Source organism: Pelecanus crispus, chromosome 10, assembly GCF_030463565.1.
Source record: "Pelecanus crispus isolate bPelCri1 chromosome 10, bPelCri1.pri, whole genome shotgun sequence".
In the NCBI taxonomy this organism is placed as follows: domain Eukaryota; kingdom Metazoa; phylum Chordata; class Aves; order Pelecaniformes; family Pelecanidae; genus Pelecanus; species Pelecanus crispus.
Genome location: NC_134652.1, coordinates 34,553,363 through 34,579,894, shown reverse-complemented (window position 1 = coordinate 34,579,894; position 26,532 = coordinate 34,553,363). Strand labels below are relative to the sequence as shown.

The following is a 26,532-nucleotide window of genomic DNA, read 5'->3' as shown; positions in this document are numbered from 1 at the left end:
GCCGACATAGCAGGTTGGTATCACAAGGCCATTAGGGTTTACATGCAGCAGATATTGTGCGTGTGTGTTTGAAGCCACGTGATTTGCTCTACATTTGGCAGATTGCAAAGCTCTAGTTGTGCAACCATGTACTTGTGCCAGGATGAAGATTTTCTGGGCCCATGCTGCAGTCTAGTGTAGGACAAGTCTCTAAAATGTATTCTTCCATGCTGGTCTGTGCTGTAGTGTTTCCAGAAGCATTCAATGTCTGTGAAAACATATCAGTGTGACACAGTAGTGGCATAAACTCACCCTTGCCCCTTGCTGTCTGTGTGGTCCCGAACTCCTCCCGCCCACACATAAATAAAGATTATAACTGTACCTTAGCCATTATAGCTATTAGCATGCAGTACATGCTCAAAATTTTAAATAAAAGGGGTACAGTTAGTTCTAACACTGACTTTTGTTTCTTGGTTTACATCACTTTAAATAATGAAAGAATGCAGTTAAAATTAGTGTTTGGCTAGTAATTACTAACATGTTTTTTCTCAAATCAGAACATAGTGCCTCTGCCAGTGAAAAATGGACACCAAAACAGCTTGTATCTATTATATTAAACAGCCTGACAGTTAATATATATTCTATGTTTATGTGCGAATGAGGTGTGAATATTAAAAAAGGTATTAAAACAAATAATTTGGTTTCTTTAGCTGTAGCACTTTCTTCTCAGGGAAAAAGACACCGTCACTCCAGATGATGATCTGTGTTTTGTCAATTAAATTACTGTAGGTTTCCTTGCTGAAATAATTATTAGGTAAGCCTTCCTGAACATGTTTGGCCTTGCATTTTCCCTTTTCTCCCTCCTTGATTACAATTCCCTGGCAGAGACCAGATTGCTCAGCAGACTACTAGACATTAGAAAACCAAAATCAGATATATCAAACTATGATCCCACATTCCTTTATATGAAAATCCCATATTGCTTTATATGAAAATGACAGACTGTAGTACATGCAGGAGTTGGTTTTAGTTTTTGAAATATCCATTTTTTCCAGCTTACATTTGTATCCAGGCATTTGTTCAGTATGTTGTCATAGAATATTTAAGTAAATATTTTCAATAATAACTTTCCATGAGGATAGTGTCTTCACAAATCTCTTTCTCTTCACTTTCCATTGTCATGTGAAAAAGAATTTGTAGGTATAGATAAGTGTATTTGCAAGTTCCTGCTGGGCTGTTTGGTTTCATTTTAGTCTATGATCTGTACAAACTTCTTGGAAAATTAAGAGTGTGTGATACATGGAGGATATAATGGGAGTTGTGGTTTGTAGAGGACAGAGTCTCTGGTGTCATCTTACAAGTCAGCTTTATTGTGTGTGCATAACTAAAACCATTTGTGTGACTTGCTGTTAGCAATATTGTTTGGACAGCCCTAAATCAAATCCTGAATGGGCAAGATTTACAGAAGGCAGGTTTATACTGGTATCCTTCAGGTTAAACCCACTGATGTCCAGTCTGTTCTCCTTCTTGATCTAAAAAGTATTAGCAAGAGGTAAGTTTGTGCTAGCTGTCCTTGTTTCACCAAGATCTATCTTCTGCAAACAGGCTTGTGTTTACAGAAACCAAAGTGAAAATAGCATGTGAACAGCATAAACCTACTGCGGTCAAAATAGTTGTGCATTTGCATAACTGTGCGGTATTTAAAGGAATGGCTTGTTTGTCCTCTTCAGGCATCTCAAGAAGTGGAAGTAGAAGGCTCTGATTCTAAATAGCATTGGTTTTGTACAGTAGTAGAAAACAAGTTTAACTGTCTTGTTACAGTTTTTGATAAATGGACACTGACATGGACTACGAAAGACCCAACGTTGAAACTATCAAGTGTGTGGTGGTTGGAGATAATGCAGTGGGAAAGACGCGTCTAATTTGTGCAAGAGCATGCAATACAACCTTGACTCAGTATCAGCTGCTGGCAACTCACGTACCAACTGTCTGGGCCATTGATCAGTACCGTGTCTGCCAAGAGGTAAGGACTGCAGGTGTACAAAATATGGAGCACATGCTGTGAGGTTGTACTATTATTTATTGGCAAGCCTTTCTTTGTCAGGTTGCAGCAATGAGCTCGCAAGTCTCTGTTGCAGTCATGGTCTGATACGCATCTCCCCGAGTCTGTCATTCCAAAGTAAATTTTTTTATTAAACCTATTTTTAGGAAGATACATATTCTGCCAGTTTTATAAAACACAGCATTTGCTGAAAACTATATGTGATAGACTGTTGGTCTAGTATGCTTTGGATCTTCTTAGGGGCAAATTAGAAATGTACTTGTTTGATGGAGGGGAAGAGAATGTGTTATGTGTGTTCTATTCTAGGTCCTTGAACGCTCGAGAGATGTTGTGGATGAAGTGAGTGTTTCTCTCAGGCTGTGGGATACGTTTGGAGACCACCACAAAGACAGGCGCTTTGCTTACGGAAGGTAAATTGATCCAAGCAAAATTTTAAGTAATACTTGTAGTAAAATTTTAGGGCAGAAAAAAATTGCAAATCTTAATTTTGAAAAGCAAGGACTTGACACCAATGAAGTGTATTCATATTCCTGCCTACTGCAAAGAGGATTATGTGCTGCAAGGATTAAAAAGATATAAATATTTAAAAAGCAGCATAGTTTTACTACACTACATTTCCTTGAACAGCCTGCTAAGCTCTGTCAACAACTGTTGTCCTATTTTAAAAAAACATTCCCCAAAAGGAGACTGTAGTTTTACAAAATTGAACATCAGCATTCCCTGCCTGTATAAGCAGTGTTGATATAATTGCCTAACAAGCAACTAACAAGGAGAGATGTTGGGAAATATCACTCTTACTCAATGAAATATTTATTTTATTAAAACCTGTGGTGTTGAATGGGCAGCTAACCTCTTCAGAGGAGAGCCAGTTTCACAAAAGGTGAGGCTTTTCTGTATTTTCTTGATTAAAGCTGAGGAAAGGAAAGGTTTTTCTTCTATAAATATCAAGTGTCTGCTAGTGAATCGACTAACCCTGGAAATTCTTAAAAAAAAAAAAAATAAAATGAATGTAATCTAGATTTTTCCAGCATGTGTAATACAACTTCAGCGTAGTTTCAACAAGGACTGAAGCCAATGAGTGTCTTTCTGTTTTGTTTAATGGTAATTAGATCAGGCCTTGTGGCAGCACAGACAGCAGAACAGCTGAGAAACAGGCATTTGAACACACATATAATGAGAACAGATTACCTGTATTGGGCAAATGCTGAGCTGAAGATGGATTTTGGACAGATATTTTCATAACTTGACATTTGAGCAAGGTCTCGGTCCTCACATGTTTTTTCACCTTCTTGAACTTTTTCATATCCTTTTCATATTTGCTTCAAGTCACTGCAGATGATCGAACTTCCATAGACAGATTTTTTTTTTTTCTTTCCAGCTGGGAATGCCCTTCATAGAGTGTCTGTCCCAGCTTTGGATGCCATGTTGCCAAAATGTACAATCTTAATGTTTTCCTTCTCTCTATGCTACCTGATGAAACAAGTGACTTTGAGGGATGACAGTCTTTTCTATTCTCTACCCCTTTAGAACCACTGGAGAGGGTTCTGTTGATTGAATCCACCACCTACATTTCAACACTGTAAAACGCCATATGGCAGTTTGTACAAACCCCTCCTTTGTATATAGCGCTGTGTTAGTTGTATTTTCAGTCATGAATTACCTTGAATTTTGTGTCAGGAGCTAAAGTAGCAACACATCTGAGATATACCATCTGTACCACTTATAAAAAAGCTTTGTGAGTGAGGGAAGTTACTGACTTTAAGGTAATATTGACCTTAATATTCAGTGCTACTTGAGTACGTGAATAGATATTGTTTTACCTTTTGGCAGCATATGGAGCCTACTTTGACAAATATGGATGTAACTTAACATTTCCACTAACTGCTCCTCTTTGATGTGGCCTCCTGATATTCTGTAACAGATACTGTGTCACTGAGAAGATTACTAGAGATTAGGAGAACAAAATCAGGCGTGTTCTGAACTCTGATCCCACGTTTACTGACAGGACGGGAGAGGGAGGAAACAACATACTTAGATTCTAATCCTGCAAACACCAAGGAGGACACGAATAACTTGAGATCTCATGAGATTAAGCGTATGAACACAGTGATTCATTTGTGATGTTAGCAGAACTGAACCTGTGTAGAATCAGGTTTGCTATACCCTGATTAACTTAAAAAGGCTGTTCTGGAAACCTGCTGTTCTGTTAGTGGTTTTTCTGCAAGCCTGTTAAAGCACAAAGCAACTAGAAACTCTAAAGAAACTATTTTATAAGTAGAATTTCAGTTGTAAAATTTAATTGTAAGCACTGATTAGGTACTTCATTGTTTTGAAAAGTATTAATGTTGCATTTAAAACCAACTGTTTAGTATTTTATCTATTTTAGCATTTTAAAAAGATATTTCCAATATTGAATGTTCACATTTATAGGAATTGATTTTAAATCACCTCTGTACATTGAACTACAGTGTACTCATAGCTGAGTCAAATCTTGCAGGACAGTGAAAGGCGTATTTTATGCCAAACTGCTCAAGGCTACACCTACAAGTGCCCAATGTTTCTGATTGTGTGAAGGATCATATAATAATATAACCCTTTGGTTCTCTTCAAAAATTTTTTATGCATATACCTCTTGTGCAGGGGAAGGATTATGTCAGCCAAACACTCAGCCAAGACCTCTAATTGTCCTAAACATGGTGTGACAAGAACCAGCAGGTCATTAATTCACCTGCTGCTTCTTGGAAAAGATTGTTCCATACAGTTTTACAAAATGTTACATAAATAGATTATGCTATAGATGACAGGGTGAACAGTTAATAGGACTTGCAGCAAAGATAAATCCTTCTTAAATTCTTTATTTTTCGCAGATAGAAACATGAAAGGAGAATAACAAGAGGAATGTGTTTTCCACTATTTTTGTGTGACAGAAAGAGAGAAACATTTGAATGCCACTGAGGATGGACTAGTTAATGTTTCTACTGCCATCCTTTAAAATGGGAGTATGGAGAGTGAGATCCAGCTTGCATTCTACTGTGCCGTGTTTAGTTTAATAATCACAATTGTCCGGGAGCTTTGGGAGACAGTTCCTGACAGCTTAAGGGAAGGAGGGGAATGTGGCTGGAGGGACTTGTGGAAATATTTCCTGCCGTTTTATGGCATTACATGTTTTTTTTTTTTTCCTTAAACTAGAGCGTGTGCTTTAGTTTTGGAAGTATCCTGTCCAGTTCAGCTTAGGCACTATATGATGCCAAACAGTCATTTGTTAATATTGTCCCACAGGGTTTCATGTGATGCAAAATCACTCCAAAAATGTTGTAAAATGACAATCTCTGTGTTATGATTAGCATATGATTTCCAGCTCCTAGTCACCTCTTTGTTTAATAGCAATCTAGTCTCAGTGCTGTTGTATTCTTTAAGCCTGCAAATAAGGTGGGAACTTAATATAAAGCTCAAGTTATTATTATGTACCAGTTTCCCTGGGAGGCACAAAGTTGCATGTGTAAAGACATGAAAACCTCTTAATTTATATTTCAACTTGTCAGGATTCACTGTCCTCTGTCCTCCTGTCCGATCTGGTTTTGAATGAGCGTGTCAACATATCATTGTGTTCAAATTAATTCCAACAGCAAAATGGGAAAAAGACTGGCTTGCACTTTTTTTTTTTCCTTTTCCATCCTTTTTTGTTTTTTTCAGGTAAACATGTTTGACTACAATTTGATTAATATCCTATGTATCCTGGTTTTTTATACATGCAGCTCTAGTATGTGTAAACATGAGCACAAATCTGCAAAGAGTTAATTCAGTCCCAATCAAATATTTATTCTCAATACCATGGATGTGGTTTGTCAGCTAATTCAGCCAGGATGATTTATTTACTTGCAACTTAAATATGAGCTGTAGACCAAACAAAATCTGTTCATACAGCATGGACGGAAAACAGCTTTTTCCTCGTGACTTACAAATGTGAATGAGCCTTGCTGTGAGACTGCTGACAGAGCTTCTTAAAATATATTTAGAGTATTTCTTCTGTTGTGAATGGATTTCATAAGCCTTGTGGGTATTGTATGTACACAGAGGAATAAATGCATTTGTCTTTCGCTGTGTGATTACCATTCCCTTAACCAGTTATTTCAATGTAATTGAATCCATAGAAATATACCTTCTGAACGCTGCTGAAAAGGGTCCATGAGAATAGGGGTTTATCACTGATATTTGAAGACTTCCACTGATCTCTTTAGGGTTGTTTTGTTTTCTGTTTCCTTTCCTTAAAGGACAGTGGTGATGATATTTCTACAAAAACAAAGCCCAGGTAGCTTTGATGTAAAATGGTATTTGCATTCAGCAAATTCAGTGAGATTAAGGTGAGGTGGGTATCTTCACAGAGTTACTTCATTTGCTTTTAGTTAGGTCAGTGCCCTCTGTCACTCACCACCTGTGCCTAAGCTGAGAATGGGCCAGCAGGTCCTCTCCTTTCTTCAGAGAAAGTCCAAGGTTTCAGAAATGCTTTGAATGAAAGCCCGCGCTTTCCCCTGCAGTCTTTCTATCCTTGATTTTATGATACGATAATTATCCACCTTGCACGTGCCTCATGAGCCATTTCCTGGCATGGGTTGAAGGGGATCATCTGAGATGTGTCTTCACAGCAGGAGCACTTAACAGGCACAAGGCAGTCTTTTGCTTGTTAGCAAAGGGTCAGCTGATGGGGAACCCAGTTGTTTTCAGATGTCTCTCACCTGTGATATGCAGTATCTTCAACCACCAAAATTTGTGAGCCTACCCGTCTACTTTACAGTGGTTTATAAGCTATTCCGGTTCTTCATCAAGCAATCCTGAAGAACTCTTGTAAAAAACATTTCTTTTTATATTTGTTGTGATTTTTTTTTCTCTTGAGTTTGACTCAGATCAGCCCCAAGAAAGACCAGAATAAGCAGAAAGCTTCATACAGAGATAGCTTTCTCAAGTAATTTTATTCTGATATGGTGTGTATATGCATTAGTTTTTTCTCCTTTCATTATCTGCATTAACGTTTGAGGCTTTTTGACTCAGTCGATGGGAAAGTATATGCTTCATATGCTTAAACCAGTGAAATGAATGCAGATCTACTCCTTTTCTTCTCTGCATCCCACCATGGTTCCATATTGTGAGTAGAAAGAGGTTGCTATGGAATTGCTGTTAGGAATCCTTCTGTCTTTAAAAAGGTATGTGCCAAATGACTGTTGGTGGGGTCTGAGGCTCAACTTGATGTATATGTAATCTATCTATAATAGAGAGACACCTGTAATGCTTTAAGCCTTCTTTGACTAGAATGAAAAAGTATGTATCAAATGTTATTTGTGGTATTACATAATTTTCCTCTTTTCCTTGCTCTCCTAAGTCAGTGGCTGAGTGGCTGGGTGAAAAGGGGGCATTTGGACTCTATCCTGAAAGACTGCAAGGCAACATCAAAATCCTTTGGAAATGCTAAACCTGGGAAGTAACTTTCCATCAAAATCTTCATCTTAGTGAATTATTTCTTTGTGAATAGGTGCTAGGTCGATTTCTTGAGCTGTGCTCTACTCCAAGGGTCTCAGGATCTCAGTCTGGATTTCCTCATATGTATGTCAGAATATGGAAACCACTCTGCACAACCAGATATAACTCTTTTAAGCAGAGTTCTTATCAATAACTTTATGACATCAACTTGCCAGTTAAACTTTCTTGACAGTTTTTTCAAAATAAAAAAAGAGGAGGAGGCTGGTTTTGGTGATTCCAAAGAAAGCAAGAAATATGAAAGTCCATATTTTCTCCCCAGAGAGAGAGATGCGTCTAGCATCTGTTAATGTTCAGTTTTCATGTCTGCTGTGACTTCACAAGTCACTCTCATAGTGGATGCAAACCAAACCCTATCATTCTTTCACCTTGTCTGGATTTTTGCCTCCCTCTTTGTCTTGTCCTTGGCTTCCTATCTGTGTTCTTCATCAGTACTTACAAGGAATCATGCTTTTAGTGAATTTTGGGACCTAGATTTGGATCTTCCTTTTTTCTTTTTTTTCCTTTCTTTTCCATCCTTACATCCCTCCCCTACCTTGAATTTTTTTTTTTTTTTTTAACTAAAATCTCTCTTACTACTTTTAAACTCAATATGTTTTTCTGATTGATCATTGGTTCCTGGGTTTTTTTAGAGGATGGGGCCAGGAGTAAAGAAAGGGTGCATTTCTTCTTTCGTTTATTCTTCTACAATATCTTTGATGAAAGTTAGTTCATTCTCTTTAGAAAGATAGCATGTAGTTGTCATCTGTAAGCTGCCTCCCTACAAGAACAGAAAATAAGCTCGAAAAGCCCACCTTTCCCAATGTTTCAGGTTTCTCCATTGTTTTGTGAATTTATTTCTCATTATTTTATTTTCTGACTGCTGTCTCCAGACAGCAGTCAGCTGATATGTCTTACAAAAGCCTTTTAGCTATATTCTTATTAGTCTCTTTGTATGATATTGTGAGTTTTGGTCTTTGCCCCGGGTTGATCAGATGTGTTCCAGCTAGCCCTGTACCTTCTCTTGCTCTATCATTTTCTTTCATCCTTCTCCATTGATTTGGTGTTCAGGCTTTGTGTCGTACTTTTATAAACCCTGATTTTGCATGTGATACACAGAATATTTCAGTATTTCAGCCTCAATTAACTATCTCTAGAATTCTATTTATCGTAGAATTTTTATTCCCATGTTAGAAATGCAGTAATCGAGATCTCTGCTCCAGGAAAGGGAAAAAGGCATGTATTGGTATGTTATGGTGGATGTGTATACTGCAAACATACCTGATTCCAGAGAGAGTTTTACCGAGTCTACTGGCAAAATTTGGCCCAGAATCATGCTAGGGTATCTTGCAGGCAGCCTGTTTCAACTGCAAAGTTCTATTTAGCACTAAGATGGAATTTTTCATATGTAAATGCTGAACCAGAATTATGGGTGAATTTACTTCTTATAGCCAGCAATAAAATGAACCAAATTCCAAGACTGGGTAAGCAGTCCTTTAAATTAAAAATAAAATTGTTTTCCTCTTGTTACATTGTTCCACACGACTTTGCCATTCTTTTTAACACTATTGCTGGTCAGTCATGTCTATAATAAGAGCAGCTCTTACGCGTTTCTGCAATGGAAAATGAGATATTTTAATCATTCTTTGTGATATCAACACATTTTTTGTCATTCTCTGTAAATGCACCACTGTTTTCCCATGAGTACCTCAAAGGAAATAGAAGAAATTTTCAAATGCTTAACATTTAAGAATGACGTATTGTTTGTAAGGAATGTATGGGAAAACTCTTTCTACTTTTGAAGCACAGTCTTGAAATATGCAATTTTCTAAAAGGTAGCTTTGTCTTTTTATTACTGTTGTTTCCTACTAAAAATGACGTTACAGAAATTTTAGAAATAGATCTGCATGCTACTCACCACAAAATCTGAATATATTTCAGGGCATTTTGACAGTTTCGCACATTACACCAGTACTTAAGAAGCTTCACTGCTGTCGGTAAAGTATAGAACTAATTGATTCTCCTGCTCACATCCAGGGCACTGCATGGTCTTGCCCTGCCTTACCTGGATATCTTCAGTTCTTCACATGCCAGGCACCCCCTGCATTTAGTTTTCCTAGCCTCTCATCTGTTCTGAGTGTGTGCACATAAGTCCTGTGTCTTCAGGTCATTTTGTTATGCTCACCAGTCATGTAATGAATTTCTTCTCATTTCATGTGATGGCTGCAACTGCATTACTAAAAACTGAGTCCACTTAAAACATTATCAGCCTTGCTTATCTGCACAATATTTTTTTCAGCTCAGTGAGATGCATGCATGAAAAATGTTGTATAAATGAGTGAATCTCTTTCTTCAAAATGTATCTGGATTGACATGGAGATGTAGCAGGGTTTTGTTCAGCCACAAACAAGATTCTCGATTTAATTCTTAGATGGCCTTCTACTGCCTGAACCTACTGTGTTTGGGAACTTGGGAGCTGGTATTTGCACTCAGGCTGCTGCCCTACACAATCTTTCCTTTCAGGTGGCTGAAGGACTACGCAGGTGGACAATAGAGATAGCTCCTGTCAAATTCTGGTCTCAAGTGGGATAAGTTCAGCTGTGATGCAGGTCTCTGAGGAATCTTGGGAAAATTATGGGAAGTGCGTAGGGGAAAAAAAATGAGGGCAGAAGGAGTAAAAGCAAAACACCTTTTTATTGATAACTAATTGTCTAAGGATTAGCTGTTCTAGTAAAGTCAAGAGAGTCTAACAGTTCGGATGAACCTCTGCCAAATTGTTTGCTCTCTAAAATTCCAATAGATTCCCTTACTTCAGCCTTGCCTCTGAGAAAGCTGATATCTAAAAATAGGGAAAAATAAAGACTATAATAGGAGAAATCCACTGGGGATTCCTCCCCGCCCCAAGTCTATTCTTAAAGTTTGATTTGATTGAATATGTCAACCAAAATATAATCTGTCTATCCTTAAACTGATTCTGTCAGATTTAACTCTTGGGTCTCATTTAAGCTCTCTAAAACAAAATATGTACTTTTAATTTGTCCTCTAGAAAGATGAGAAGATAGCATGGCAATACAGTTCAGTCTTCCTCCTTTTCCTCTTTCCCGCTCCCTGCACTGATTTCTAGATCAGAGACATCTCCTCTTCACATTCTGTATTCCTCACAGTGTTATTTCTTCTCCTTTCCAAACCCAACAGTATTATTCCATGACCGTGTAGCAAATGGTACCCCTTACACACGACCAGCAATTCTTACATGCAGCAATTTTTCCCAGTAACTTGTAAATCATAAACTAGAGGGAACAACTTCTTCGTAGGTAATGCAGTGTGTGCAGTTCCGAAGGCAGCCTGTTTCTTTAATGAGACATAAACCCATGTTAGAGTATCAGCAGTCAGCACTACAGTTTATAACTCCAGATTCAGACTATGAAACATTAAACTTTTAAACAGGCTTGCCATGGAATATATGAGATATCATTTAATATTGCTGTTTCCTTGAAGTTCTGTCTAAAATAAAAGTATTAGCAAAGATGGAAAACATGTAGCAGTTTCTCACTGAGAGATGGATCAGCAATGTGGTGTGTAGGTACATCTGCAATGCAGCTCATTACACCAGCTCTGGAACACACGTAGCATGTAAGCAGATGAGTCTTTCGAAATCCCAGTCCCAAACCAATGGAGTGTTCTGTTACATAAAACAGCTCTAGTTAGAAAACATTAACTTCTCTGCTGCTTCTAACAGCTCCACCAGAAAGGCTTGTTACATAGCTAATATTCTGCTTTTTCTTCCCCACCTCATGAGTTTCTCATTGTAGTGATTGCAGAGTAACTTCCAGATGGTTACAATGGTTACCTGTAGCTTGACTATTGCTGAAGCCTGAGGTTGATAATTTCAAGTTGTCTTGTCTCTGTCGGTGCTATATTGCTTGCTTTTTGGCAGTGACTTGGCCTGCTCTCTGTACATCTGATACAGTTCATAACTCACACACTAGGAGCTCACAGGATGGCAGCACACCATGTGCTGATTCCTGCCAGAGATTTGGTTGTCTCAAGGGATTCTTTTCATTCTCTGAAGTCTAAAAAGGGGTAGTGGCTTCCATCAAAAATTCTTCTTATCCCAGTTTGGGAAAATATCGCTGAACGCCTTGAGGTAATACCTATGTTAGGTAGATGGGTTGCTTCTCGAAATGGTGGTAAGGTTTGTTCTTTGCCCACAGGAGCCTCCTATAGGAAGTCCATAGCTATGTTTAGACCAAGCTGGGCTACTTCAGATGTGTATGTTTTGCTTTAAGAATTACATCTGCGACTCCCAAGGGGAGCATTTGAAGTGCTCTTACAGTTTAATGTGAGACTCAAATGCAGGAGTCTGGTCAGCCAGGAAGTGACAAACATGTGAGTGGTGGCTGATTTGCCTACAGCTGAGAGAATCTGTTCCCCTTTTCCCCTGCCAAGTCCCACACATCTACATCAAGTTCTTCCCTTTTGGAGCCCCGGTGAGTAGAAAGAAACCTGTTTTCTTACATTGGTGATGCAGTGTTTCACTGGGCGTTGATCACACACTAGAGCAAGTCACACAGAAGTTATGAGTTTTGGTGATACTCAAGTATGTTCAGATGTTTCAAGTAATAAGAGTAGATGATTCACAATTTCTTCTGATAAACCTATGAAAAGCAGAATGTAAGAATAAATGAGTTATGCATTTCCAACATGTACCACTAAATCTACAAGACCATGGGTTGGATATCCAAGCTACCATTTCCCTTCACTGAGTTACTTGTAATACTTCAATTACTTCAATATCTTTGTTTCTTGTGATACTTCAGTATCAAAACTCAGTATATGCAGTAAGTGTAATCATAAGTTTTTGTTGTATTTAACAAAAGTGGATGCACACAGTGCTTTATCTATTGCCTATCTCAATTGGATGGTGCTCTAGGAGGAATGTGATGGAGAAGTTCTAAAGTACTTTTTGATATTCAAGTCTACAGAAATGTTTCTCGAATCATTCCTTAATTTTACTGGGAAATGGTTATGAAATTTCTTTTTAGAAAAAAGCGGCTTGTATTTGTAAATATATTGCTGCAGAGAGAAAGAAGAAAGCAGAAGTAAACCTGATTCATCCTTTCTCGTTCTCCAAGTAGCCAAACCGCACAAAAATGGCAATAAATTAGACATATTTTTTTTAAATCCTATCCTTTTATGTTCCCTGAGAATATTAAAATAACATTGGTAAATTTTTAATGTTTGGGAAATATGAGTGCATTATTTTAACCTGACAGGTTCTGGCTTTTATGAACAAATGTCAAACCAAACTTTATACTGAGGCGTTAGGAAGTTGTAAATGTGCCTTTGACATTAAAAGGAATTGTAGGTATTTTAATTAAAGTTTCCAAAGGACAGTTTTACTCAAATGTTCAGTCCTATGTAGACAGTTAATCTTCCTCATATATTACTGTCTCCAGTTTGTACTAATAGTGCAAATCATGCTTATGACTTGAATGAAAACTTAATTTATTATGAGAAGGTGGATGTAGTTTGTGAGCTAGCAGACCCAGCTGCAGTGCTGGTTCAGTGTGTGAACTCTGTCACTACCCAGTGATTTCCCATCCGTCCCGTTTATGGCACGGGGCCATTTATTTTCCCCTGTTCAGTACAGAACTCTCAGGATATTCATTTTATGGGGAAGTCCAGGTTTTAACACAGGATAAATAATATGCAAATCATCTTTTTTTCCCTCTTTATTCTGTTTTTCACTTCATTCAGAAGGCAGTAAGATGGAAGTGTCCTGTTAGTGCAACACTATGTGTGTTGTGAGTTATGGGTAAAGAAGTGAGCTTTCCCCAACTCAGTTTTGTGGTCGTCCAGGGAAGGTCAGAGGTGATGGGTTGCTCAAGAACCACGTGCAGCTTTGTGGCAAAAACATGAGACTCCCTTGGCGTGGGCTGTAACACATGCAGAGCTGTGCTGGGGCCAGTCTGCTGACAGACTGGGCCTGTCCTGACCAAGAGAACAGATCATCGCTGGCTCTTCTCAGGAGCCCAGATCTGTGGCCAGCCCAGCACCGGTCAGCAGCAGCGCCATGGGGGAGCTCTTGTCATCTCCTGCCTGTGAACTCCTGCTGGAGCTCTGCTTCCTTCTGGTCTTCTGAGAGATGTGATGTGTGTCTTGTGGTTTGTAGAGTCAGGAGGGTTGGATACTCGTGACTGCAATTACTTGGCTTAGGTATTAATTTCTGAAGGACGCAAGACAGTCTGTCTCTCTAAGATGCTTAGTTATAGTTAGGACTGGCCAGACAGCCAATGCTTGCCTCTCCAGCGGTCCTGATGATCTCAAATTAAACAACAATTGACCAGATTAGAACATGTGTAACACCATTTTTTTATCTTAGCTGTACATTGATTTCTCCTTTCTGGGAGCTGAGCAAATGTCTGCTGGGGCCTAGGTTTTACTCTTACGTGACCTTCAATAGAGCAAGTTTGAGTTTAAAGGGTGTTTGCCTCAGTTAGGTAGAAGACTGGTGTATTAGCTGCTTACCGCTTTGCTATTTAGTAGATAACTTTCCAGTTTGAAATGGCCTTGTTTCTAGATATGACAGATGCGTTGCAGTTTATATAAGATACAAACTTGGAGCAGGAGCATTTCTCTTCCATTAAATTTATGCTCACAGCAGCACCTGTATTGTACGCAGCTATCTTTAGAAACAGTCTTGCTGGATATATCTGTGCCCTCGGTGAAATGTAGAAAGCAGCAGTACTGAGGAGGTATTTCATTATTTAAAAGGTGAATGTTAAGATTCACTGCTGCCGCTCTATACGTTACACAAACTGCAGACACGACATATTTGTGCCAAATTAAAGAATAATAGAAGTGAGATAGACATGGTATTGCTGAGCTTATCCTGCTGACAATTTTGTAGCAGTAAGTTGCCTCCTCAAAATGTCCCTTCCCCTCAATTTTTCTTAAGAAGAAAAAAAGTTGAATTGAAACTCTTTTCTTTTTTTCCTATGAGAGACCCAAGAGCTCGAGAACTGTTTTGTAACATCCCATCCCAGTTTATAAATAATGAAATTGCCCCAAGTTAGCAATGCTCCGAGACCAGTATTCAAGCATTTCTCTGCCTTAGGGTGCTAGCTCTGACAAGAATTAGGTGGTGGTTTAGTGGATGAACTGTCAACCTTAATCCTCATAGTTACAATTTTAAAGCAAGTGTATTTAGTGAAGGACTTTTTTGTTTTCTTAAAACCTTTAAAAGCCTGCAAATGTTGTCATGCTTACTCTGATTTAAGCCACTGTCCTATTCTACACTTTACTGACCTTATTTTCATCATAACATTTATTTTTGCTTATATTGTAGAACTGGTCATTCTGCAGTAATTTGCCCTTCTAACGGGTTGTTTATTAAAGAGGTTAGAGAACTGCTGCGCAAAGTGCATTGCAAAGGAGACCACCTCAGTATCTAAAATGATGCAGTAGAGGTATTTCTTCATGACAAGTTCAGAAGTGATCTGTGTCTGCCTGTGTGGCTGTTCTGAGGTTTTGCATAACTCCTTTCTAACTCCGAAGTGCCAACGATCTTTAAATTGCAATTTAGGTGTCCAGTCAGCAGAATTATTTCTTGAGCAATGACAGCCTGTGAATAACTGTAGTGTAAAAGTAGAGAATGGCGAGCTCTACCCCTCCTTAGTGCTCTGTTCATACGTGCAGGGATCATCTCTCTGCATAGAGGGGCAGTGCTTCCTAGGTATGTGGCTTTGTGCACCCATGCTTTTGTGGTGAAATGTGTAGCTTCTCTCAAACCTCTGCACAAACAACATGTACTCTGACATCTGAGTGTCAGCACGTTTTTCAAAGTGTAGAGTGGAGTAGCTTTAAGCCGGAGTGATGAAAATAGGTGAAGGTGCAGCAGAAAGCATGTTTGTTGGGTTTTAATTGGATATTTTCTTGTTGCCTTTCTAGGTCTGATGTAGTTGTTCTGTGCTTTTCAATTGCTAATCCTAATTCCCTGAATCATGTGAAAACGATGTGGTATCAAGAAATCAAGCACTTCTGTCCTCGCACACCTGTCATTCTGGTGGGCTGCCAACTAGATCTCCGCTATGCAGATCTCGAGGCTGTTAACAGAGCCAGACGGCCTTTGGCAAGGTAAAGTTTAAACAAAAATAAGAATGAAAAAAAAAATCACCCTGGTAATCAGGTACAATACTTTCAAAAGAGAAATGATAGACCCTAGATTCCCTTTTTTGTAAAATGAGAATATATGTGCTTTCTTCTTCTTAATTCTGTAGTCCGAGTTGGTTAGTTCTTTTACACACGCAGTTATTATATGTTTTCCACAATATTTTTGCACATTGGGCGTCTAAACGTGTTCGGGTGCCTGAATACTACGGTAATATAGAGATGGTAATGGTTACTGGAGGTTTTCATATATGTCTTTCTCCATCTGAACATGTGTATTGTGTCCCACCCTGTCACTACTGTCAGGTACTGTTTTAAACTCACAGATTCTACTCAAGTTTTCTTAATTCTCAATTATTATTTTTTTGTAGATATAATCCTAGATCATGGCAGAAAATAAAGTGGTTACAAATGAAATTTTTGAGATTAAGTTTTGAGATTAAAAGAGAGTTTGGGGGCATTCCGGAGAAGCTTTGTTCTTCCCAGATTTAAAAGACAAGCATTCACATGTTTGGCCAACACAGTCCTACAATTACTTGCTCATTTCGATTTCTTCCTTTTATGTGAATTTGAATGAGACCAGATTCATGGGAATAATATCCGTGATCTTGTAATTAAAGACTGTATTGTAACAAATTTCCATAAAGGGATTGAATTAATATTTCATGGGCTTTTAGAAAACTTTGCATTGCATTGCATTCACATTCTTGACTCAGCAATATGATTTTCATAGGTTGGTTTGTTTATTAAACATTTCTTCATTGGGTGGGTGGGGTGGGCTTTTTGGTTGACTCTTTAAAAGGAAGTGTTTTTTCAAAACTCACAATTCTTCTTCAGCCCTAATCCTCCTTTCTGAGTTCACCATTAATAAAGTTTTGAATCTGTACTCTGCATGTCTAGCACAGACTTCTGCCACCTGAACTGATTATTAGCTGGCAACTAAAGCAAGCTGGTGTCTGGAGTGTGTTAAGTCTGTGCCAGCTTGTGTCTGCCCAATATGGTATGCTCGGAGAACACACTGTTGGGGTCACGTCTTCTGGTGAGATGATTTTTTTTGTTGGGAAAATGGATCCTAGCCCAGACTTTTTTCTGGTTTCCTTACCCTACGTCGTGTATTAGAGCTGCTCCGGAAATTCATGAGTTCCCAGATAATGCTTCTACAGCCAAAACAGGTCTATCTCTTGAAGTGTGTATTCAGTTACACTTTTGTCATAGGCTACTATGATCTTCTTTAAAAAGCATAAGAAATATTTCTCATTTCATATTTAGCTATATTTGTGGCATTTCTATGTCATGAGAATTTCCATTTGAGTCTAAATGATGGATACAAAGAAGGATACTGACAATATCTGAGTAGAAAGGGATGTTAGGAGGTTTTTTAAATAACAAAAGTTCTCGAGCATCCTATCAACTTCTTTACTGTAAATTTCCATTTAACAGAGATTTAACAGCTTGCTCCATTTTGTGCAAATTTCTACGTATTTTTAGTAACATTGCAAAGACACCACCAAACTTAAACAAAATTACAAGTATGTGCTATTCTAAAACTCTCTGGAGTTGTGGTTGTAGATTTCCAAAGGGCTTTGTGGGCTTAATTTTATATTTTAGTTTCATTTGAATTAAATTTATCTCAGAATCGTGCTGAGACATTTTGTAAAATTCCATGCTTTCTGGAGGAACTTTGTGATGATTGTTGTGTGTGAGAAGGTTTATTTTTTGTTTAACCCTAGGCCAATAAAAAGAGGAGACATTTTGCCACCAGAAAGAGGCAGAGAGGTTGCCAAGGAACTTGGGATACCGTACTATGAAACCAGTGTATTTGACCAGTTTGGGATTAAAGATGTGTTTGACAATGCAATTAGAGCTGCCCTGATCTCCAGAAGACACCTGCAGTTCTGGAAATCTCATTTGAAGAAAGTCCAAAAACCTTTGCTTCAGGCTCCATTCCTACCTCCAAAAGCCCCTCCTCCGGTTATCAAAATTCCTGAGTGTCCCATACCGAGCGTGAATGAAGCTGGATATTTATTGGACAGCCCACTGTGTGCAGATGTTATGTTTGTTCTCCAGGAGCAGGACTACATTTTTGCTCACAAGATTTACCTAGCTACCTCCTCTTCAAAGTTTTATGACCTTTTCTTAATGGAATGTGAGGAAAGTCCAGACTTGGATGAAACACAGTGTAATAAAGAAAATACAAGTAAGGATGTTCTGACAAGTCACCTTGAGACAAATAGTGACAGTGATGAGACATCCTTGAAATCTGCTGATGTTAAAATTCCCCCACCAGAAAGTACCGACTCTTTAAACATGCTAGAACCCGAACCTGGTGAAACAAATTCCGCAGCAAGATCTCTGTCATCCTGGGGTAAGGGGTTTGTTAGTGTGCATAAGGAAATGCAAGTGAATCCTGTCTCGAATAGGACATGTCCTGTAACTGTGGTAAAAATGGATTCATCTGTGCAGGCCGGACCTTTTAAAACTGTTTTGCAGTTTTTATACACAGGGCAACTGGATGAAAATGAAAAAGATCTCACAAGACTGGCTCAGATTGCTGAAATCTTGGAAGTATTTGATTTGCGAATGATGGTGGAGAATATTATGAATAAAGAAGCCTTCATGAATCAAGAGATTACTAAAGCATTTCATGTCAGAAAAGCTAATCGGATAAAAGAGTGCCTTTGCAAAGGGACATTTTCTGGTAAGTAAATACATGCTTTAAGAGGAAAAGCAGCAATTCTTTTCTCATTCATGTTACTGTCGCTTCACAGACTTCAAAAACTGTGACAGCTTACATTGTTCTGAAAGGAGGGATGAGCCCAAAATTATAGCGTTACTCAGGGCCAACTGTTCCAACCAGGGATTCTGCAGTTTAATTTCTCAAAATCTACACACAAACTTTTAAATAAGTGACTGAATTTTCCAAAGTGTTGAATGTCCAATATCCCCCTTTTAAGCGAGGCTCTTTATTTAACTGTACAAAACACTAGAGTAATCTTCAGGGTGGGGTCGTGGGAAATGAATGAAGTCCTTGGTTAACAATGTGCAAGTGAAATGTAAGTTCTTGAGACACAGTTGCACTTTAATCACAGACTTGCAGCATGCCTATTTCTTTGTTCCCATGGCAGATGTGACATTTAAATTGGATGATGGAACCATAAATGCCCACAAGCCACTGCTGATCTGTAGCTGTGAATGGATGTCTGCTATGTTTGGAGGATCATTTATTGAAAGCTCAAACAGTGAGGTATTTGTCCATTTTACTTATAATGTCTGATGGATTTAGGGTGATGGAAGCATCATTTTGTATCTATTTGAAGGGTTGCAATAATCTCTGGAATGATTCTTTATTCTTCCCTTGCAGACCTGGGATGCTTTTCTTCATAAGGCATTAAAGTAGGATGCCTAGGAGGATAACATATTTTCTGCAAGGCATGAGACTTCCTCCAATGCTGGAGCATGTGTTTAAACTTGAAATCCTTTAAAATATTAAATATGGGACAAAAAATTAAATATGTATTTGTGAATTTCTTGAAAATAAGTTTTAAAGTTGTGTGAACATATATTTATACAATCAGAACCATTACAAAGAATACTTGGAGCAGGGGTATTGAGGAAGGAATTAAACGGGAAAAAAGGTTAAAGAACATGGAGTGTTAAACTAGAAAAGGGGCTGGCTTCACAGTACTTCAGTAGAAACTAAGCTTAGGTTCTGTAGTGCATCAGTTTGTCCTCTTGAGTAAAGCAGCTATGAAGTACAGTATAAAAGATCTCAATGCTTTGAATTAAGATTTTGCAGCAGAAGCCTGGTACTTTCAGGTGCCTTCATGGTCTGTTTTTCAAATTCTAAACAGTCTGCTAATATTTTTTTCTTGTGTCTTATCCATGCCCAGGTTTTGATTTTTGTTTTGATTTTCTTGTTCCTTTCCATACTTACAGGTCTTGTTTATATGAAGAGTTCAGGGGGTTTGTGTTTAATATTCTTATTCTGGAAGATTGTGTTCTACTTAGATTTTTCTTGCTTCTAATACAGCTGTAGACATAATTCCTTTCCCAGAGGCATGCTCGACAAGTGGTTTACTAAAAATACATAGTTTGATTCTAGTAAGCCACATTTGGCAATGAAGAATACACGTTTATTTTCTACCAGCCTATTTTTAATGATTAACTTAATAGTCTTAGCTCATCTTTCCAATTCAAAATATTTAGCTTCCATTTTGTAGAGTTTAAAGCATTCACTAATGCTTTTGGAAGTTTTAAAATATAGGTTGTTATGAATTGAATAGTTTCCTTTGAGTGGTTTACAAAAAATAAAACCATCTACTTACTACTTTTTCTGTATTTGGGACACAACATTTTATAAACTCATTCACTGAATTTACTGTTCTCTGCACTAACAAAAATATAGTAATAATGAATGAGTTTCACAACTAGCTCCTCTTACGTGGACAACTGAGCTGCTTCCAGAGTGGCTGTTAGGCACGAGAGGTTCATGCTTTAGCACTAACAGATCTGGGTTTGAATACCACCCATCCAGGCAGAGCTGAAATAAAAATTCACAAGCTCTCAAAGGTTAACAACCAGCTATATCACAATGATTAACCCTCTTCTAGCAGGAGGTATGTGCTGACTGCTTCCAAGCAGTCAGATTAAGTTGCATGTACATTTAATTCCTCATCATAATTTTATTATTATTTTTCTGGTCTGCCATTTTTTTCACTGCAAGTTCTTCAGAATACCACAGTGCATGCTTCAGTGCCAGCATCTCTTGAGTTATGAAGATGTACGTTACAAACTGACGATTAATGGGATCGACTAGCTTGGGTGTTGGAAGCAGGCTTACCTGCCACAACCTTGAGCCCCACAAGAATCAGTTTTACCATGTTCTTTGGAGGAGTGATTGTGTGTGCAAACTGTAGTTGAGGTGCTACAGTGGTAGGCTACAGTGAGGCTTTCTAACTCTCCATCTTCTTTTAGGCTTCCCTGCAGTGAAGTGGAGTTAGGGTTGTGCTGGTGAGAAATTAGATAGCTTTTGTCCTAGTCTTAGTAGTTTCATTACACGGTGGTTATACGTAATTATGTGTGTGTGGCAGAAATGGTTTGCATTTTCTTTGCCTCATTTCTTCAGTTCTGAGCCCCTTCCCAACCATAATTTACTTGGATAATTTGGTTAGTTATACACAGACTGAGAGGGGTGGGGTTTTTGTTATCCTTTGGTTTCTGTCATTCTGCAAATCACCAGAATATCCCTTGCCAGGAGCAGATAGATTGCATTCTCAGGAAGTCTACCAAGGGACGTTTGGCATGGGAAGTGCTCAGCGGCTTTATGTATCCCACAAAGCTGTCCATTTGCAGGCTAGAAAGCATTGAACAGATTCACTGTTTGATGTGGATCCAATTCCAGTAACTTGGTAGAGTTGCTTGTATGTAAACTGGCAAAGGATCTGACTCTGGAGGTATGCTTACCTGTTGGCAGCTTCTTGAACTTTAATGGGAAATTTCTTTTTTGAAAAATGTTTTCCCTGCGTTTCTAACATGACTTGAAGACAAAAAGAGACAGTCCAGCAAAGTGGCAGAAGTGAAACATGGCCTCTGTATGAAAATTCCTAAATTATTAGAGAGTCTTCTCTTAAATATCTTTTCCAGGTAGTTCTTCCCAACATAAACAAGACTTCTATGCAAGCGGTTTTAGATTACTTGTATACCAAGCAACTGTCCTCCAGTCAGGAACTGGACACACTTGAGTTAATCGCATTGGCAAATAGGTTTTGCCTTCCTCACCTGGTTGCGCTAGCAGGTAAGAATTTGTGGCCTTGTCCAATGCCGTGTCTTCTGCCATGGCTGAAACATGTTTTAATGGTTTTGAAATGCACAGGAGTTTCTTGAGTGTCAGGGAAAACACATTTTTTCTTTTCTGAAAGGGATATTGTAATACAAATTGATATTTTCACTTAGAAAAATGTGTTTGCCTTTCTCTTACCTTTCTTAGTTTTGTGCTAAACAAGCTCAGAACATTGAAGTATTCTGTGCTTTAAAAACAGAAAGAGTAAACCTTCTCTTTAGCATTGATATAATGTCTGTGGTTTGTAATATCCATTCTGTTGTTAATTTACCTGAAAACAGGATGGACCCCAAGTGTTCCATTATATAATAAATGAAGTCCTCCATTATACATTTCTATTTGAAGAGAGTAACTGAGACAATTCAAAACTGATCTAGATGGTTGTGTTTCTTAGAAATGCTGTCTGGATCCCTTTTCACTGCCTAGATGGGAATTGGATATTTTGGTATATAAATGGGGATCAACCCTCATTTCAGGAAGGAAAACTTTTCAACCACATATTTAGAGAAAAATTACAGGATAGGATACTACTTAGTTTTAAAATTAAATCCATACACACCCCAGACCTCCAGGGTTTGGGGCGGGGTTGTTTATTTGTTTCTATGTATGTAACCTGGCATTGTTCTGAAGACATGGCGAAGGCCAAAACTCAGAGACAGATGAAGCAAAGCTACATGTGTTTACAGGACAACATTTAGGCAAAATTTAATCACATACCAAATCCTAGCTCTCCTTCAGTTGTGCATCAGGACTGTGTACCTTGTCTTCACTGGTTCTGACAGACCAAATCTTTATTGCCTGATTTTATATGCACATTTTAGCTGAAGTCTTGGTTATTTTTTTTAAGGTGTTGCAGCATAAACGTACGTATAGTACCAAAATATTTCATTCCATTTAATTCTTGATGAAATAATTTTGAGTCTAAAGGTGATTGCCAACAACTGAACCCAGTAGAATCAAATCAGCTGACAACATTTCCCAAAAACCACTCAGACCTCTAAGATTTAAGGAAATGGTTCTAGGAAAGGGTTAAGGAGACTCTTGAACTGAAGTGACTTTGGGGGAGCTGGTCAGCCTTCATCTGGATCCCTAGGAATGACTAATCTGAGAATGTGAAGAGTTCCTGAAGTGAACTTTTCTGTATTGGTGCTGTGGTGTACTCATTAATAAACCCACAATGCAATGCTAAGTGCACTGTTGCCTAGAAACTTGGCTATTGCTTTTGTATTACCCAAAAGAGACAGCTGATCCATATTTCTAATTTATATTGAATATTGCACCCATCCATTCTGCCAGAAAGAGACTAGTAGCTGCTGAACTTCGTCCTTCTGTAAGTGGTTATTAATTGCAGGCTCACTTTCTGTAAGAAAGAGATAAGAATTGTGTGTGAAACCAGGAATAGATAGTTTGGGTTGAAGCAAAGGGGCAAATCCTCATATGGACTGTGCTCCATTGGAGCAAGACAGTTTATGCCTGTGATGCAGAATCTCCAGCCACAACTCTAAAGGCCAGAATTTCACTTCACCCAAATCTGAAGTTGCTCAGGATATCTGGGTGACTGTGCCACTTGGCTAGAGTTAACACTAGGAGGAGGAAGAACATGGCTTCTTGGTTCTTTGTTACTTGTGGATGATCTGACCTTGAAATGTGACCATTTCCCATGTGAGTGATGAGTTTTCTCCTGTAACAGAACAGCATGCAGTACAAGAGCTGACAAAAGCCTCCATGAGCGGCATTGCAATAGATGGAGAAGTACTGTCCTATTTGGAATTGGCACAGGTCAGTGTGCACTGTTTTTAAAGATATTCTGGCCAGCTGCAGGACTCGCTTTTAGCACCTTACTCATTCTGAGCATTGCTTCTAAGTGTCTCAAAGTCTGCAGTGCTGAGAGTGACTGACAATAAAACTTAGTTTTATCTTCTATTTTAAAGAAGGTTTCTCCATTAGTTTCAAAGTGAAACATCTATTTAAGTAATCTTGGAGGAGTTGTCTTTCAAATACATATTTTAGTTTTTCTTGATTGAGGAGCTTCCAGGCTCCACATTCTCATGGCTACGCTTCAGTAACATGAAATGCAATGTAATGAAGCTGTTCAGCTTTGTAATGGTGACTGATTCTTGGGTTCCTTTCAATTCAGTTCCTGCAGATATATTTAGACCTGTATTGCAAAGGCAACATTTTTTGTATTCTTAGACTAGCTACTCAGAGCCAGTCATCTGATAGTTCAGAGTGAGTGGTAATCCTACTAATTTATGTTCAAACACATTTCAGTGTTTCTTGAGGCCCAGAAACCACGAAAAGAGAGAGACCCAGCTCACAGTTAAACTGCACATCTCTGTTTTCCAAAAGGAGTGATACAGCAGTCTCTCAGATACAGTAGAACAAGCTAGAATATTTTTTTAAATTTTATTATTCTTGATTTCACACTAATGATGAGTCTGGCTGCAGCTTGGCTTGAAGTCTGGGGTTTAAGTAGCACTGAAATACAGCACAAGCTGGCCACCATGCAACATTTCCTGCAGCTGCTTTCAAGTGCCTCCCTTGCAATACCTATACCACTATTGCAAAACCAGGACTGAACCCCTTCCAAGAAAAGGCAGCTCACTTCACTTAATTTTGATTTTATGGAGGGTGTTTTTTCTTTTTTTTTTTTTTTTTCCCTCCTGGTTGAAGACAGAAGTAATACGCTTAACTACTGTTAGGATATCCTCTGTGCCCAGTACCTACGTCAATATGATGTGTTTATAACTTGAGAAGATGATAGTAGACAGTCAGAATGCCAAAACAGATACACATGCTATAGAATCTGACTTGCGTTATAGCTATGCTTTCTTACGACCATGGGAAGCTTGTACAAGATTTTGCATTGAGCTTGAATTCTGTCAACGAGCAGAGTTTGCAATAACTGATAGAAATACATGACTGGTACAATCATACCAGAAAATTCAGGTCCAGCGTGCCTTGGGTTCAGATCCTGTGTGGGACCGAATGCAGTTTGCCAGATGCTGTGCATGGTAAGCACCTATTCGTGAGCCTTTTGGGCCACTGGTTGTTCCAGCAGAATTGTGTGACAACCTCTAGGGCATCTAGAGGCCACTTCAGCCTCAAAAGCTCCCCTCTATGCCTGGGAGAGTGCTGCCAGATACAATCTGCTGGGGAACATTCTAGCTCTAGTTGTTAATTGGGGCTGCAAAATGGATGATAAACTCAGGAAATGGAATAAGCTCTTTGTTTTTCTTTACAGTTTCACAATGCTAACCAGCTGGCAGCTTGGTGCTTGCACTACATCTGCACCAATTACAACAGTGTTTGCTCCAAATTCCGCAAGGAAATCAAAGCTAAATCTTCAGGTATGGACAACTTTCCTCCCCAGTTTTCATAAAGTTTCCCCTTCTTTCTCCCCACCCAGTTGACTAAATATGAAGACGAAGATGAGTTCAGGTAACTAAGCCATGAGACTGAACCTTTGCACTATCTCGAGTAGTATTCATAAATTCTTCTTATCTGTAAAGAAAGGTCATAATTATTAGCCTGATTCCCGGGCAAGCATTATGTTCTATGCCTATTTCAGTGATGCTAAAAGGAACAGAGCTATTTTCAGGCTCCACAATGAAAAATACACTCTGTAAAGGGATTGCTTTTTTACACTCTGGTGGACTAAGGCCTCTTGAGTGCAACCGCTTTCAAAGTCTTTTCACCCTGTAAGTAAGGTATTATGAGGAAACCGGGGGAATACCTGATAAGCCAGCTAACATAGAGACTGGATAAATGATTAGCGACATAGCTTTTTGCAGACGTTTCTGGGATTTGTGTGTCTTATTGGCTTGTTTGGGGGCTTTTTGATCTGTTTCTTTTTAATCAGATAATCAAGACTATTTTGAGAGGCATCGCTGGCCACCTGTGTGGTATTTAAAGGAAGAAGATCACTACCAGCGAGTTAAGAAAGAAAGAGAAAAGGAAGATGTTGCACTGAATAAACATCATTCAAAGCGGAAGTGGTGCTTCTGGAATTCCTCTGCTGTAGTTGCCTGAACAAAGCAATTAAGTGGAAGTCCATAGCCAGTGTCAGAAATTAGTCTTATTGCTGGAAATAAGATGTAGTTCAGGTTTTCAGGAAACTTTGTTCCATGTGTGCATTTATTATTGCTAGGGTCAAAAGCACAAGCTCACTGCAAGTGAGCCTGGAAGAGCTCCTCAAAGTCATATGTATATTTTTGGCTAGTAAGCAGATAAACGTCTACCATTATTACATTTCTTTTTATAAAAAAAAAAAAAAAAATCCAGCATTAATGTTTCAATCTCCAATTGGGAAATATTTTTATACTGTCTGGTGTATTTTTTCCAGATAAAATTCTGGATACCGTTTTATTTTACAGACTGCAAAATAACCATGTAGCAGCTTTCTAATTAGATTTTAACTATTTTTACTATGCGAGTACAGTGAAGTAGACAATCTTCAGTCATAAGAGACCGCTTTTAGAGTATCTCATAAAAGGTCATCTTAGGAAAAAATCTAGTTGCCTAGTATAGGTTGTCTTTTTTAAACTAAGCACTGTGCACTGGTAATGTAATTAGATGGTTATTGCCCCTTCCTAAAGTAAAGGGTTAGAATAAGATCCAATAACTGCAAGATATAGAGTGCTTGATCTTTGCTCAGCTGAATAATAGGCAGTGTAATTACCTGTTCAACTGCAGGCAAATGTACTTCTAATATTTGCCATGTAAGTGCAAATAATTATGACTATGTGGGCCATGTGAAATCTAGTGATTCTAAGTATTCAGAGGTTTTATATGTCTAGATCAAAGAGAATATGTCTAAAATCATTTAGAAGGGCTTATTAATTTATATCCTTATACAAGTATGGATCTGAATACAAAAAGCAGTTACACTGCTTGCATTTGAATTACTGCATGGCAGTTACCTTGTTCTGTGGGATCTTAACCATGCAGCCATTCCTCATGCCGAATTCCT

At 38.4% G+C, this 26,532-nt stretch overlaps 1 protein-coding gene across 1 annotated transcript; it reads left to right on the top strand.

Moving 5' to 3' along the window:
• The first annotated feature begins 1,810 nt into the window (after window positions 1-1,810).
• RHOBTB1 (Rho related BTB domain containing 1) lies at window positions 1,811-25,592 on the top strand. The gene is made up of 9 exons (XM_009484998.2): window positions 1,811-2,002; window positions 2,348-2,451; window positions 15,503-15,688; window positions 17,452-18,419; window positions 18,847-18,965; window positions 21,365-21,515; window positions 23,251-23,339; window positions 24,805-24,910; window positions 25,423-25,592. The coding sequence occupies exons 1-9, from the start codon at window positions 1,811-1,813 to the stop codon at window positions 25,590-25,592; spliced, it is 2,085 nt and encodes a 694-aa protein (XP_009483273.1).
• The last annotated feature ends 940 nt before the right edge of the window (window positions 25,593-26,532 follow it).

What these genes read in the sequence shown, in the direction of transcription:
- RHOBTB1 (XM_009484998.2), top strand. Translation starts at nt 1,811, where the DNA reads ATGGACACTGACATGGACTACGAAAGACCCAACGTTGAAACTATCAAG. An exon ending in GCCAGACGGCCTTTGGCAAG is followed by an intron (nt 15,689 to 17,451) that starts GTAAAGTTTAAA and finishes GTTTAACCCTAG; the next exon opens with GCCAATAAAAAGAGGAGACA. An exon ending in TTGAAAGCTCAAACAGTGAG is followed by an intron (nt 18,966 to 21,364) that starts GTATTTGTCCAT and finishes TATCTTTTCCAG; the next exon opens with GTAGTTCTTCCCAACATAAA.